The sequence below is a fragment of the Sinohyriopsis cumingii genome, chromosome 13, assembly GCF_028554795.1.
Source record: "Sinohyriopsis cumingii isolate HCF-2022 chromosome 13, ASM2855479v2, whole genome shotgun sequence".
Classification (NCBI taxonomy): Eukaryota; Metazoa; Mollusca; class Bivalvia; order Unionida; family Unionidae; genus Sinohyriopsis; species Sinohyriopsis cumingii.
In genome coordinates, this window is record NC_142973.1 from 30982270 (window position 1) to 30997947 (window position 15678).

General features: G+C 34.8%; 2 protein-coding genes across 3 annotated transcripts in view; one reads left to right on the forward strand and one right to left on the reverse strand.

Moving 5' to 3' along the window:
• The window catches only part of LOC149785135 (U1 small nuclear ribonucleoprotein 70 kDa-like), an 86606-nt gene that overhangs the window by 53039 nt on the left and 17889 nt on the right, over positions 1 to 15678 (reverse strand). The gene's annotated exons all lie outside the window — the stretch shown is intronic.
• LOC149785136 (potassium voltage-gated channel subfamily A member 1-like) overlaps positions 1 to 15678 on the forward strand; it is a 106641-nt gene that overhangs the window by 10504 nt on the left and 80459 nt on the right. The window contains exon 1 of one of the 2 annotated variants that reach the window (XM_089978897.1): positions 4203 to 6359. The exons of the other annotated variant lie outside the window; for it this stretch is intronic. Within the exon in view, the coding sequence (XP_089835023.1) occupies positions 6303 to 6359 (57 nt within the window). The 5' untranslated portion in view covers positions 4203 to 6302. Of the gene's footprint in view, positions 1 to 4202; positions 6360 to 15678 lie in introns of those variants that run through there. 2 annotated transcript variants of the gene reach the window in all.

The following is a 15678-nucleotide window of genomic DNA, read 5'->3' on the forward strand; positions in this document are numbered from 1 at the left end:
CAGTTGTTCCACATTGATTGGTACAGTCATACAATACATAGAAGCATGTATAGAAAGTGCAGGACTGTTTGAACATGTCTATCATTTGAACTGGAATCTGATTATCATAGATTCAGTTTGACAGTGATGCTGACTGCAAGTAAACCCGAACTGCCAAAGACTATTACTGCCATGTGTTTGAAACGTTTATCCTACACTCATCATACAAATAGAACAATGTGCATGCACATAACATTAAGAGAGATTGCTTCTAATACATTCCTGATCATAAGTATTAAAAAAACATTTATTGCTTCATAGTACAACCAGATTAAGCTATCAGAGACAAAGTTAGTGCCAACACCGACACTCTATATAACAAAGCTATTGAATGGTTATAGATTCTATTCTGAGTAATGTATAGTGTCCACCAGCTGACTTAACTCTCATCAATATGTACATTGTAAATGGAAAACATCAGATTTGCATGCAATATGCGAGCTGTTACAGCATCTGATGTTTCTGTCGTCAGTAATACAGATCCACTTTGAATCAATGACTAGCTAGATAGCAGAAGAATGTTCACCAGTGGAAATGTGCCTGAATTGAAGGTAAAAATATGTTGTCCTGCATTATTTGTCATTTTGCATGTAAACTATAACGTGCATGGGTGTGATTGAACATTATCAAAATAAAAATCACTGAACAAGAATGTTCAAAGAGAGCATCTATTTTTGTACAGAATATAGCACAACTATGTAAATTATTACCTTTGAGAATTCAGTTGGGTTGAAATGTAGGAATCAATACTTGGTGATAAGGCCATATGTTTGAAGTTGGTTAACACTATGATTAACACAGAAGTGATATAGATTAACCAGACAATATAAGCAGCAATCAAATTACTATTCTGCATTTTCTGTGACCAAAGATTTGTGGTAACTGGACTATCACTTTGTTAAGCAGGGGACAGTGCATTCTCTATCAATATGAAACATCAAAGTTGTCAAAACCATGTGGTTGTGGCATAGGGTAGCCATTTTAAACACAGGTTACCAAAATTAAGCAGCACCATATTCATTCATACGTACAGGATATTTATCAGTAGAATATTTTTCTTATCATTCATAATAAAAAGTATATTTTCCACAAGTCAATGCATAAAGTTTAGTCTGACTAAAATCAAGATGAACATTTCAACAAAAATCGGGGAAGGTCAAAGGAAATTCAACTATAAAAAATAAGATAAATGCCACTTTTACCTACATGTACCTTCTACCTGTGGTGATTTCGAATGTTAACATGCTAATCAAATTTCATAACTGATTATTAAAATTGTTTAATCACTGTGACCTACTTTTGCCCAAAGTTAGAAGCATCCACCAAAGACAACAATACTATATAGTGGTAACTGTATGGGACTGGTCAATTGTCAATGGAATTTCATGCACATCTTAGGATACAACAAAAATTCAATGCAAATCACACTCTGGGATACTCTGCCAAAGTAATTATGACTGCTCGATAAAATTAACCACAATATATTAAACTATTTCACATGTATACTACTCCTAAATTTACTCGTACACATTAAATTTACAAAAAAATTTAATTAAGTTTTTTAGTGGCTCCCTCCGCCAAATTCTTGCTCAAGTCTAACATATAATGCACAAGATGAAAGTGCTATTTACTATAAAACTTGTGTCCTACTAAAGACCAAGGAGCAAATAAGATGAATTACCGTTTGCTTTTCATATCAGAGATATTGTTTTAAAACTGCTGTTTTGCATAATTTGGTCAATCACAATACAACATCAACTATGCATTCAGTGAAGATGGAAAGAATATACTTTATATACTTGCTTGTAGGTCCAGTCAAACTGCAAACAACAAAGATCCTGTTCTGCCATAGCATAATGTGCCTGCAGATCAGGGTCTATACTGTTTGTTCTACTATTTACTTGTAACAAACTGCACAGACCCAGATCTTCTGGTGCATGATGCGCTGGTAGATCTGGGACTGTGCAGTTTGCTGTTGGACTCATAAGTGAGTACATACTGGTACAGCCATTTATTCTTTAAATTTTTTATAACCTTTTACACAATCATCCATCAGTCAACTTGTCAAGCCCACTACTCTATTTACGCTACATGCTGGGTACACCATTTTCTTACTGGAGTTGAGAAAGCATCTATGCACTTACATAATCTGGCACCTTTCAACAACAGATGCTAAATCACTCTCATATTATTCTTTTAAAAAATGTAAGGCAATGTCCTTTGTCTAATCTAATATGTTTTAAGTTCAAAGATCCATCTACTCTAACTGGCATCCAGGTACTCGAGTAACCACCTGTTGATAATAACCCAGGTTATAAAATGAGCCATGGGATACTCGTTTACCATATACAAGTTTTCTGTCAGCGTTTGTAAAAGCAGCACTTTGTGCTCAAGTTGACAATCCTTTTGATTGAGCTGCAAATACACATACTTTTCTTCAGAGCCAAGCAGAGGTCTGCCACTTCCGGTAAATAATTGACCGTAATCCCATAGCTTTTGTTTTTCTACATGACAACTCTTTGAACCATGAGTGTGCTACAGTGGCAAGTAACAGAAGGTGGTCATTTGATTTTGCCATCAAATGAAGTGTTCAGTTGCAACGTTGAGTAGATCTTACAAATTTTATGATTAGTGTTACTTAGAAAGCTGAAGCTCAGGTTTGTCCACATTTAGCCCTTTACCTCATAGAGCATAGTTACAAAGTGCAGCGCACTATAAATAGAACACCTGTTACCTATTTGACTCCATACACATAGGCCTGCCTGTTAACTGTTAAGCAATGTAGTGTATGTTATGTTTAACAGCAATTTTAACCATTTTACATTTTTAGTACACATCTATTATGTGTGGAAAAATTTAAGAGTAAAGTCCGATTGTTATAGCTGTGTAATTATTTTTCACGGAAGAATTTTTTATGTGCTTTAAAATCTTGAGAGAACTTGTTCACCGTCATGTCAGTGAGGCTGCGTGACCAACCGTAGCTGCCATTTCGCATACTTGAAATTTTTCGTCTGCGTCTACATCACTAAGTCATCTGAATTTGATAATTTATAAAAACTAATTGCTGCCTGCATCAATATCAGAGCCTTTACCTAAGTTATTGAATCTTTCATAGCTGTGATTCTAATCGTGAAAACTTCATAAGTGCTGAATGAAATCCGCGACTGCCATTTTGGAGAGTGGAGATTACAACCCAGTTACTTTAAATAGCAGATATCGACCAGTGCATAAACTGTGACCACGTGATCTGACATAATTGTCATTTGCAGAAATGAATGTAGTATCTAATAAGGGATTTTTCTCAAAGGTTGCACAATGAAAACTGGTGTCCAAAGACTCTTGCAAGAGGTAAAGGGTTAATACAATTTTCCTCTGATCAGGTACCTGGAATCATTAGGATCAACGGTTACCTTGTATAAGGTTTCTAAAATTCTGACAGATCTCAGTCACATCGAAAAAGCCTGTTTTGCAATTTTTTTAAATACAGACTGGTTCACCATATGAAATTTTATTGAAATTTTTAAATTGATGATACCCATCGGTTTTCTGCAAAAGAGTCATATGCATCTGCAATAAATAGCTAGTAAGGAAAGTACATGTAGGTCTATGATGGACAAATTTACACTTACACTTTACATACACAGAAGTCTTTTTTGGATACTGTTGCAATATCAGGAACCTTTTACCTTGACAATGTTGGTACATCATAGGTATGTACATACATCATGCCTCATTTGTGTCATGTCTATGATTTAAGTCAACAATTATTTCTGGGAAGTTTAAGGCATTTTCATGTGGAAGAATACTGGAGATGACTGCATAATCTTCCTTCATAAAATGTCACCCTTCTGAATTTAATGCACTAGCTTTCAAAATTGTTTTTTCCTTCAGTATTCTCAAACATTCAAAATCAGATATGCAAATCCCATCCATCCCCTTTTAGTGTCTGATCATCCATCTCCCTCTTTAAGATTAAACTATTCAAAGAAGCAAGCCATATTAAGTAGAAATTTATTGCCAAGAACCACAAGGCAGCTTTTTTAGCCCACTGAACAAAGCATGGTAATTGGTAGCACTGGAAACACGATCCAATTAATCAATCAGTGTTAGAGACACAATCTTCCTTTTGCTTCTACTTAACATGGTTCATGCCAGACATAGCCTTAAATGCCCTGAAGACGAAGCTACCACTTAGATCATTTCCTTCTGATTAAAACAACTAAAAGCTGACATTTCTGCTGTAACAAGGGTTGAACTTGGCTGCACATAGTTTCTAAGTAGAATTATGATTGAAGTTTAATCTGATTTTATAAACCTTTGGACTGAAGTGGAATTTGATTCATTGCTTTCAATGAACATGCCTCAAACCTGTATTCTGGCAAACATGCCTAAAGCCTGTATTGTTGAAAACTGGAAGTGTCAGGCTGCATGCAGACAAGCCTGGAATCTGCGTAGTTCCAAAACCTTTAAATTACTGCAAAGTTGTTTATTAACTTAGCAGCATGGAATTAAAATGTTAACAGTTGGGATATATCACTGATAAATCAATGTTATACAAGTGTTGAAACTATGAAAATGACTGATATGTTAGACATAGGCAAGTAATGTATCTGCTGAAACTCATCAAATACCAAGATGCAAATGCACTGATTTTTAAAACACATTTTTGTCACTAGGGAATGCTGTATTTAGTGTATCAGGATTTAATCACCTGTGATAAACCTGTAGTTGTTGATTACAATTTGCAGGCAAGACTCGTCTTTTACCAACGTAACATCTTCGATGACAATAGTTTTAAATTTCATGCACAGGAACTAGCTAGAGTGGCACATTTAAATGGATGATTTTGTTACAAGATACTGCAATAATTGACTGCGTCAAATTCCACAACAGAAGACAAGTTGGATTTTTTTCCAAGTCGTTCATTTGACAAAATAGTATTACTGGCATATTAACAGGTGCACAATTTGATCCAGTGACCAGAGCATAAAAGCCAGTACTGTTGATTTCATAGCAGGACAAATGAAGAAAAAACAATTTGATAACTGTTCCATAACCAAGGGGGACTTCAATTCAAGACCTGCCTTATGGTAATTACTGCACTACAGTATATATCAAACTTCAATTATCCATACAGATCATCATTGTCAGCACGTGTTTTTAAAAATTGTGCTAATATGGATTTATCTCTATAATACTGATGTGAACTGACCATGGAAATTGTTTATTACAATGGAATAAGCTCTGCCTATCAACCTTTCAGATTTGATACACAATAATTTTTCCTTAATTGGGGTGATAAACACATTGCATTCTCACATCAACCTTTAATCAATAAGTGAAGAAGCAAGACCTATTAAATAAATCTGTCAAGCAAAATGCTGATGTCTTGACCTTCTCATTGGAATCTCATAATTCTATCTGGAATGCAATTTGTATGACAACTGGAATAATGTGTCTTTTTATGAAATGGATTTAATAAGTCTGTGCTGACATGTTTGCCATCTTTCCAGTCTTCATAAATCCATGAGACTACCATGAAGCATTGCAACTACTGTGGCCAATGTAAATGTAGCAAGTCTGGAATAAAGGCAACCTCAGCTCGTTGAAGTCTGGATTGCAGTCCAGAATATCGAAGTAGGACAACTGTTTGGCTACTCTTTATGGAATGATTCCAATACCACTCATTCAGTCGAATATTGCCAATCTGAATTTCACTTGTTTTAGAAGAAAATGCATTTGATGGAACTAAATTTTGTTTGGGTAATAAATGGAAGTGATATATTTTTGTAAACAAACTTTCCCATAGCCAATATTCTTTCTTTCAAGAAGCAATTGTGATCAACTCATCAAATTTTCAACTAAAGTATTATTTGTTGAAACTGAAATACGTTTGCTTTTAAAGCCAACAGAAACTGGAAAAAGTTTCTTTATAGTTTTGTTGAGGATTTTACGTGTAGAAATCCGTATCTTGTTAACTTCCAATGAAAACTGCCATTTCATTTACTTTACAAATGTATTCTTGAAATGTGGAGCATTATGCATACACAGACCTCAAATTAAATGAAAATACCAAAACAATGGATATAAAAGTGTGAATTACAATCTGAATGGTTGCCACAGGTCTCGGCAAAAGGTGTTATGTCCAAAAGTGAACTGGGATTTAGTACAGAGTCTGCATCAAACCAAAGAGTATTTTTTATCTACATCGACCAGAAGTTTAGTCAGACTCCATTCTTCCAGGGTAGGATTCTTCTGATTTCATGATTCGTGTCCATCCCCAACCAGACCTGCCTAGCATGATACCATACACAAGTGGGGTATGTATCTCGTTTATGTGTATGCAAGTCACTTGCCAACAATTATAAGTGGGTATCAGTACACAGATTGAGTACACATTCTGCTGAACCCAAATGGTCGTCCATATTACAATTATGTGAGGGCTTTTTTGTTTACAGTGTAATTTACATGAGATTGGTGATTAAAAAATGCAGCATTTGCAAATACATGTCCTCGAGTAACAACTGTTTACTATTCATATTAGAAAGAATTCATCAATATAGAAACATAATTAACTCCACAGTTCTCATTACAAATAAAAGTCAACTTAGGCAGTACATTGATTTTGTTATGTTTCAGCAATGAAATACTTTGTTGTACATTTTAACTTTAGCGAGCTCCACTGAAAAATGAAGGAAGGCTATAAAATAACTTGTACAAGTAAAGACTTTTCGTTTAAAAAAGGAACACAGGTTATTAATTTGAACATGCAAACATTCTTATCCAAAATAAATAATTCAATTATTTAGGCTCCAGAAATTAACATATCTGCTTCTCTCACCAGGTGGTGAATAAATAAAGATTAGAAATTTTCTTCTACATCCTGTTAGTCACATACTGTAGAGAATTAAGTGTGGAAAATAAATTGGAGAAAAGTAATTTTTGCTAATTTTATAAGATTAAGTTTAACTCATTCGGCCCCGATCCTGTCTGTAGGCGTGATCTGGTTTCTGCATTCAATGGCCGATCCCGTCTCCAGACGTGATGAATGTGTGTTAGATACAACGTCTCTGATTGGTTAGAAATGGTTCATTCCAAGAGCTAAACAACTATTAAACAAATCAGAAATGATTTTACTTTCATTTGTGGAAATTTGAATTGTTTAGAAGCCAAGGGCCAAAGTTTGAGAGCGGTTTAACTACACGTGTTCTGTTCATGAAAAATCGTAAATGATGGCAGACGGAAGAGTGATTTTTGATGAGAGCAAAATTGTGGAGTTTCTCGGGTTTGATTTTGAAAATATTGAGCAAGCTGAGGAAAGATATGTTCAGCAGTTGGATATTTTGTGAGATTTAGATTTGGACATAGAAGTTTCTGAGACTGAATCGTCCGAAGATGATGATGCTGACAGCGATGATGACCGAGTTCTTGTGGATAAACGTTGCACATAAGTTTGTAAATACTGAATAAATAAGTTGTGAAAGACTTCGACAAATAGGGAAAAAATTACATCAATGTGTCGACAAATTCATTTGAAATAAATGGTGAAAATTTCGTGGATTTTGTTTGGATATAAGAAGAGAAATTAAGGTAAGAGTGAATGCATGTGCACGATGTTTTCAAACAGGTAAAAACTATGGGGCACAAGCAACCAGACACAGCTTTGTGCCTCTGAGGCATATCAGCAGAGCAACTAAAAACAGTGCTGGGGCCAAATGAGTTAAGGAATATATTTTGCAAAAATGTTGTTGACATTCAGTAAATATTAGAAACAGGAGACCCATGAAGGGATCGGTGCTCTACTGGCCAAAATGAATTTCCAAGATTTAAAGAATATTTCTTCTTCTTAACTGATGAGTGTTGATTCTCATTTTCATTTAGAACCAAGTACATAATATTACAAATGCAATCAATATGATCATCTATTCTGGGAGGGCAGTTAAAGAAAGATTTTCAAGACAGTCATCATGGCACCCATACATGTGTGACTGGCACAATTTTCATTTTAGTCCAACTAGGTATCATAAGAAGTCTAGTGGTGAGAACCATATGTTGATAAAGATATCATCTGGGAGAAGAGATAATGGTATTTTGAAGAAGGCCACTGTGGTGGCCATAATGAGGGTTAGTTTGTTTTTGTTTCGGACCAACTAGTACAGTTCTGATGAAAAAAAAATGGTTTTCCATTTAACTATAACTCGTCATACTTCACCATCTCCAGAGTGCCACGATAACATGGCGCAGTTTCCCTAGCGCCGAGTCTGAGTGGCAGTAATAGTCTAGACCTGTTTCCCACACAGTGAGTTAAATCCTCATAAACCATTTGTTGATTTCAAGCTATTTCCTAATTATGAAGGCATTTTAACCAATAAAATTCTAGCTTACATAGATAGCGTGAACATTGCTGAACAAAGGGGACATTTTTTACTTCTATAGCAGCAACAATAGTGGAAATATTTAGATTAGAAAATGATGAAAATCAGCTGTTGGGAGTAGACTTTTACTTAACAGACCCTGATGGAGTATTTACATGAGGTTAAGTTTGCAAGAAAGATGACAAGTGGAATTTCTGTGTACATAAAATGGAATGAATTTCACGTGTTGATAGTGTTAATTTTTCAGTTTGAATTCATGGATTTTATGGATTATTCATGGCAAGAGAAACACATTGGTAATAAAATCATATATTTCATCTTTATGCACGAGTTTTATTTCTGCATGTGGCATGAAATTTATACCATTATGTACATAATTTTGTTGAGAACTGCTGTGCCAAATTTTAGCCTAATTAAAGTAACATAAATAAGAAAATAACATTCATTGCAAGTAGCTCCGTCTGTAAAAATATGCACTGGTAAGGATAACACAGCTCTAGGTGATCTCTCTGCACATATGCTGTAGTGGGGAATGCCTAGATATTTGGCTCTGGGGTTAATGAGCAGTGATAACAAGATTGACAAGATGGCCATTCAAGTGGCCATACTAGATGTCAGGTCAGCACCATTTTAATTTAGGGCCAACAAGACGCAAGTCTTCTGATTAAAACCCATTCTGATATGACTTTGTATTTTCAAGGAGGTACAATAACAAAAATTTTAAGATGGCTGTCATCGATGCTATATTGGTTATCAGATTCACACCATTTCCATTTCGGACTGACCATACTGTACCATAAGAAATAATATGGAAAATTCACAATGCCAGTATCTCCAGCCAGCTATTTTCAAGATGATCATTATGGTAGCCATATTGGAGATCAGAATGGTGCCATTTTCATTTGCAATCTACTACATAACAAGACTTTCACCCATGTTCAAATGACTATTCAAGATAAGTATAGATAATAAGATTTTCAAGATGACCAATGTGGTGGCCATACTGGATGGGCAGCTTAAATTGTTATTTAGGACAACTACATATTGCAAAAAGTGATAGTAAAACCACGATGTTGATATGCCCATTCATTCTGGAGCAAACCTGCCAATCCTTACAACACCAACTCATCAAGGCTGTCCATTTTTTCCCCAATAAGTTAGACCAAATATCATGTACTTCTGCTATAAAGCATGCATTTAAAAAGTTCCGACATTATACACAAGACTGATGCAGTGATGGTTAACATGTTCCACTAAAAATGTTTGTGAAGTACATTCAGACCTTAATTAACTACAGCTGTTTCATAAAATGCAGTTCCATACCCTGTGAAGCTTAATGACAAGTCTTCAGGTAAAAACCCCATACCAGTACGACTTTACATTCTGTAGGATTAGTGATAACAAGATTATCAAGATGGCTGCCATGTATGTCAAATCAACATCATTTTCATTAGGACCAACCAGATATCACAAGTCTTTTATTATATAAAAAAAAGCTGATATGACCATCCTTTCAAGACGATTAACAGCACCATTTCAGTTGGGACCAATTAGACCTTGTGATAAATGTGTATTCAAATATTCATGACAATCCACCAAGTAATTTAGGATAAGGAGCATTAACTTGTGTTAAGGGACAGATTAATGATGGATGACAGACCATCCCATGAACTCATTGGGCCTATGGGAAGTAGAGCTAAAAATTGAATGACAGCAGTGAATTGTGATTGATAATAAAAAGGAAGTAAATATATTAATTCAGATTTGGCATCTGTTGAGCCCGATGAGTATACATCTTTTGAAAAATGTTCAACCTGGTATTTGAACAGGTGCATTTAATGTAAACACATTATTCTGGATTGGGTGTAGATAAATAAACTGATACCCTACAGGATTTTCCTCACTTGCAGATGTATATGAATATCTTGTTCCACTGTTAATGGCAACACAACTCCAGAACATGTAACATGTTTTATTGAATCTAGCCATGGGAAACTTGGCAACATATTTCTTTATATTATAGGGAACACTTCCAAATGATCATGCAATGTCTAGCAAGCAAGAAACTACAGCCAACTCTAAACAAAATGCCCCCCCCCCCATCAAATCCAGCAATCACCACAGTCATGCGGCACATAGAAAATCAATTTTCTGCTTGGGGCTGAGGTGTGCATCAAGGGGGGTGGGTGGGTGGGTAACTTTCTCAAAAATTAAAGTATGGTATTTTACTTTTTCTACATAGTACAGATGTGCATATGTTTAGCTATGAAAATTGGTCATCATCTCTGTTTACCATATTTAACCAACTATGCCATTGGTCATTATCCCAGTTTACCAAATTTTACCAGCCAAAACTGTTCCATCATTCAGACTCAATTTATATTACAACAATTGCAGTGTTATTTACCCAAACAAAACATTTTAATATGTGACATTAATAACCCCTCATTAGATCACAAATGTCATAGTGTCATGTTAGGTGTCTGCAACTTTTATCTGAAAACCCCTCAGCATTTCTTGTCTTGTGAAAAAACTTATATATAGATCTTTAATTAAAATGACAAATGAAACAACAATTTAAAGTAAATTGGTATGCAAAGAGCAATAAAACGCCATACCAGCAGATATTTTATTATTTGTTGCACCTTTTTTTCATCATAAAGTTTATCATTTTAAAAGCTCACTATACAAATGCAGTGTAACCTACATGTACATTAAATGAAAACAATTATTGTTACCGAACAGTTGTTATCGTGTGTAATATGTGAAAACTATGTTTATGTGTAATATGTGAAAACTTCTGTGTTTATGTGTAATATGTGAAAGCCTCTGTGTTCACCAAAGTTCTGCTTCTTATGGACTTTTATAAGGAATATTTCTTGCTTTCTTTCTGTAACTTATGATACACTGACTGTCTGAACTCCATAAAATATTCATCCGTCCTGATAATGAAGAAAAATGTAAGACATTTCTCCTACTCTTCATTTACGTTCCTCACCAATGCCACCAACAACTACTAGACACTGTATCTGGGAAAAATTATTCTGTTCTAACCTCTAATCTGATGTTCTGTATGATAGACAACATCAAGCCACTTATCAAACAGCACAAACAAATCCCAGCCTCCACTCATCCTATTAGACAACATCTTAAGAGCCTGGTGTTTTCATGATAGATTGTCATTCAGCAAGTTCAACTCCTGGAACTACATTAACCCAATAGACCCGATGATAAAGAAATGTCTACAATACCCTGCATCCCAAAATTTCAGTTCATGACTAAATTGTTTTTGACAATACTGCACAATAAAAAATATTTTGTTTTAAGAAAAGAGCTTTCATTTACCTGCCCCCTTTTGACTGTGAAATGTATTTGAAATACATCTGAACTGTCACAAAGACCTTGTATAAAATTTCTATACTTGTCTTTGTACCTTTATCAAAGAAGGTATCGTGTTTGTAGAATGTTATCTTTGCAAGGGAATACATGGGGCTCTCAATTATCAATGATATGCAATCTGATTACAACCAAAATTTACATAAAAAATACAACTGGACAGGTAATGATAAAGGTTCACGTGGGAACTTTGTTTTTCCTGGTCGACTTATTTTAGAAATTTGACAGAGCATTGCATTTTTTAAGAATTTTATCATTAGGCACAACATGTTCATAAATGTGAATGCTGTGGTTTGAAGTGAAACATCTAATGAACATGATCTACTATATGTATCTGTGTCCATAAGATTTGTTATAATCAGATTGGCACAGTTCAGGAGAAATCCATCTGTTACACTGGCCACGCTTTCCCAAATATGTCAATAAATTTCTCAACATATTTATTCAATCCAGTGTCATTATATTGACCTCACCCCATGTCAACTCGATTAACTATCACAATGTCTCAATAATAGGACCGAAATATCAAAATTCATTATGTCAATTTTGGTGGTGATGATTTGTCATGGAAGAAACATAGCTAAGGACTGGTGTGTTGATAAAATAAAATGCAGGTGATAACTGCATGTCATCAATGGATATTATTACTATTTGTCTAAAATAAAGCCAGACTGGGTCAACATCTATCGTATGATTCATGCCAGGCTGACAATCAAATTGGAAATTAGTTCACTGAAATCTGATTATGCAACAGTTGATTGACAGATGAAATTCTTACCAGCATGGTCAATTAGCTTCTGTTTAACAAGCAATATCAGCATTATCTGAGCAAGACAAGTTTATAAATACTGTGTATATATATATATATATATATATATATATATATATATATATATATATATATATATATATATATATATATTTATTACACACATCACTTATTAGACAAATCTTACTCCAAAGTGCACAGACCTGGATCTGCTGACACATAATGCACTGACAGATCTGTGTATGAGCAGTTTGCTAGTAGTAATCAGTAAAACAAACAACACAAACCAAGATCTGCCATTGCATAACATGCTGGCAGCTGTACAGTCTGTTAGTAGTAACCAGTAGAACAAACAAAACATACTGATTGGCCACTTCATTATGCAATGGCAAATCAAGTTCTATGGTGTTTGCATTTGGAGAGCAAACGGTCCTTGGAGAGATCAAAGTTACCTGCTTGGAGTTTTACTGCATTATTATGCATATGGTTCAAGAACTCATGCAATAAAGTTTTATGGATATCAGTGCAAATCCTGCAGGTTGTCTTCACTGGCTTTTATTATTTGCAAGCTTTATAAAAGTTCCACAAAAGAGCAGGCTATAACTTGCTAACAGCAATCGACTTTCTGAAGGACATTATGAAAGCTAACTCCATATATAGTTAGCTGAATAAGGAACTATCACTTTGTTCATCAATACACATCAATAGGCTCCTATTGGATGTTCAGAGTACAGATAGAAATTCATTAATTATGTAGATATTTACTGTTTATCATAAAGTGCAGGTTCATACTTAGAAATTTCTAAACAGAACTACTTGACCTTTTGTGCATTAAATGAAACCTATTTACGTCTAGCCTCAATTTTCATGAGTTAGATGTCATTGAATATTCTATATTACAGTATATTTGGACTGTAACACAATCCTTCATTATATCAAAATTTGGATTACAGTAAACAATTCTGTCAGTCACTCAATAACCCCTCCCCCATTCAAAGGGAAGTAACTGCCACAAATTATGTTCTGTTTGTAAATAATCATATCATAGGCAAACAATGGCGGTTAATAAATTCTCCTATGTTACTTTCAACTGAACGTTTGTGAGGTAATAAATTGATTACCTGTCCATGTACAGCATACGCCCTGTACACATCGAGCCTAACCATCCTGAAATACATGCACATCGACCCAGGGTTTATGACAGTCAAAATTTTCTGTATACTCCAATAAAGTTGCATGTAACTATTGGTAAGAATATTCTGGGTAGTTGAACACTGTTGTAGATTTTGCAAGAGTATAAGTTTTACGAACAGTCTCATTATAGTGCTATCCATTGTGTATGCTGTCGTATGGTTAGAGTATCATTATAATGCTATCCATTGTGTATACTGTTGTATGGTTAGAGTATCATTATAATGCTATCCATTGTGTATACTGTCGTATGGTTAGAGTATCATTATAATGCTATCCATTGTGTATGCTGTCGTATGGTTAGAGTATCATTATAATGCTATCCATTGTGTATACTGCCATATGTTTAGAGTAATGAAGCAGCTCTTACATATAATTTCAACATATAACTTCATTTAATGAAATAGAATTCATGACCATACTCACCTTAAACAGTAGTCGTAATGGGCATCAGGTGCCCTTGGGGAGATGTGTTGTAATGAACGGCCCAAAAGTGAGGAAGAGTTGTACGTGTATTGCTTTCAATCACCATATGCTTTATTTGATCTGAACCAATAACATATCGACCACAATTAAGCAGATGTACATGCTTTACAAGCGATCAAGAATCCCAAGACGTACTGAAAGGGAATATCTTTTGTGTAGAGACAAATGTGTTGGACTGCAAGGGAATATCTTTTCTTGTTTAAACCAGCGCAGAGACAAATGTGTTGGACTGCAAGGGAATCTTTTGTTTAAACCAGCGCAGAGACAAATGTGTTGGACTGCAAGGGAATATATTTCGTTTAAACCAGTGTAGAGATATATGTGTTGGAATGCAATGGGATCTTTTGTTTAAACCAGTGTAGAGACAAATGAGTTGGACTGCAATGGAATCTTTTGTTTAAACCAGTGTAGAGACAAATGTGTTGGACTGCAAGGCAATCTTTTGTTGAAACCAGTGTAGAGACAAATGTGTTGGACTGCAAGGCAATCTTTTGTTGAAACCAGTGTAGAGACAAATGTGTTGGACTGCAATGGAATCTTTTGTTTAAAACAGTGTAGAGACAAATGTGTTGGACTGCAAGGCAATCTTTTGTTGAAACCAGTGTAGAGACAAATGTGTTGGACTGCAAGGCAATCTTTTGTTTAAACCAGTGTAGAGACAAATGTGTTGGACTGCAAGGGAATCTTTAGCATGTAAACACATGTAGTTTTCAAGTGAATAGGAGACATTCTCTTCCTCCTGTCTCTAAGAAATTCTATCTTTATGGAAACTACACATAATCTTCATTTCAATATGTTGTCCAGCAATGAGACACCAATTATTTCCTTAATATAATCCATTTCTTCAGAGTCTCTAAAAACATAGCTCTGCATGAAAATATAATTGATTTATGATCCAACTTTCACTACTGGAAAAAGGCATTTTTTTAAAATGAGAAATAGAACAAAATTACCACATTTATAGGGACAAGATTGCTGCCAAACATGCAAGAAGAGGATCCTGTCATTTCTAGTTCTTAAATGATGACCCCATGACAATGTGGACTTAAACAGTCCTCTCTGATATAACCAATGCAGGTCTCTAAATACGAGTGAATGCTGGTTACAAAATTTCCAATTATGGATGATGAAACTGGAAACTAGTTCATGTTCATACTTTTTGTAGTGGCAAATTGAGAGTTCAAAAGATGTGTTAGTGAAATGTAGGATAAAAATTTGTGAATTTTGAACACAATTTGTGAAAAATTATTTCATGACACTAACTCCATCCACTTTGATGGTCAGTACTACATTATACGATAATCCGAAAATAAAACATATCAACACTGATTAAATGTACCACTTTATTTGCAGCCAAATTTACTGATATACAAAAACTTCACGCTATGATGTTGTGGCAGCCTTGAACTTCCTCAATCATGC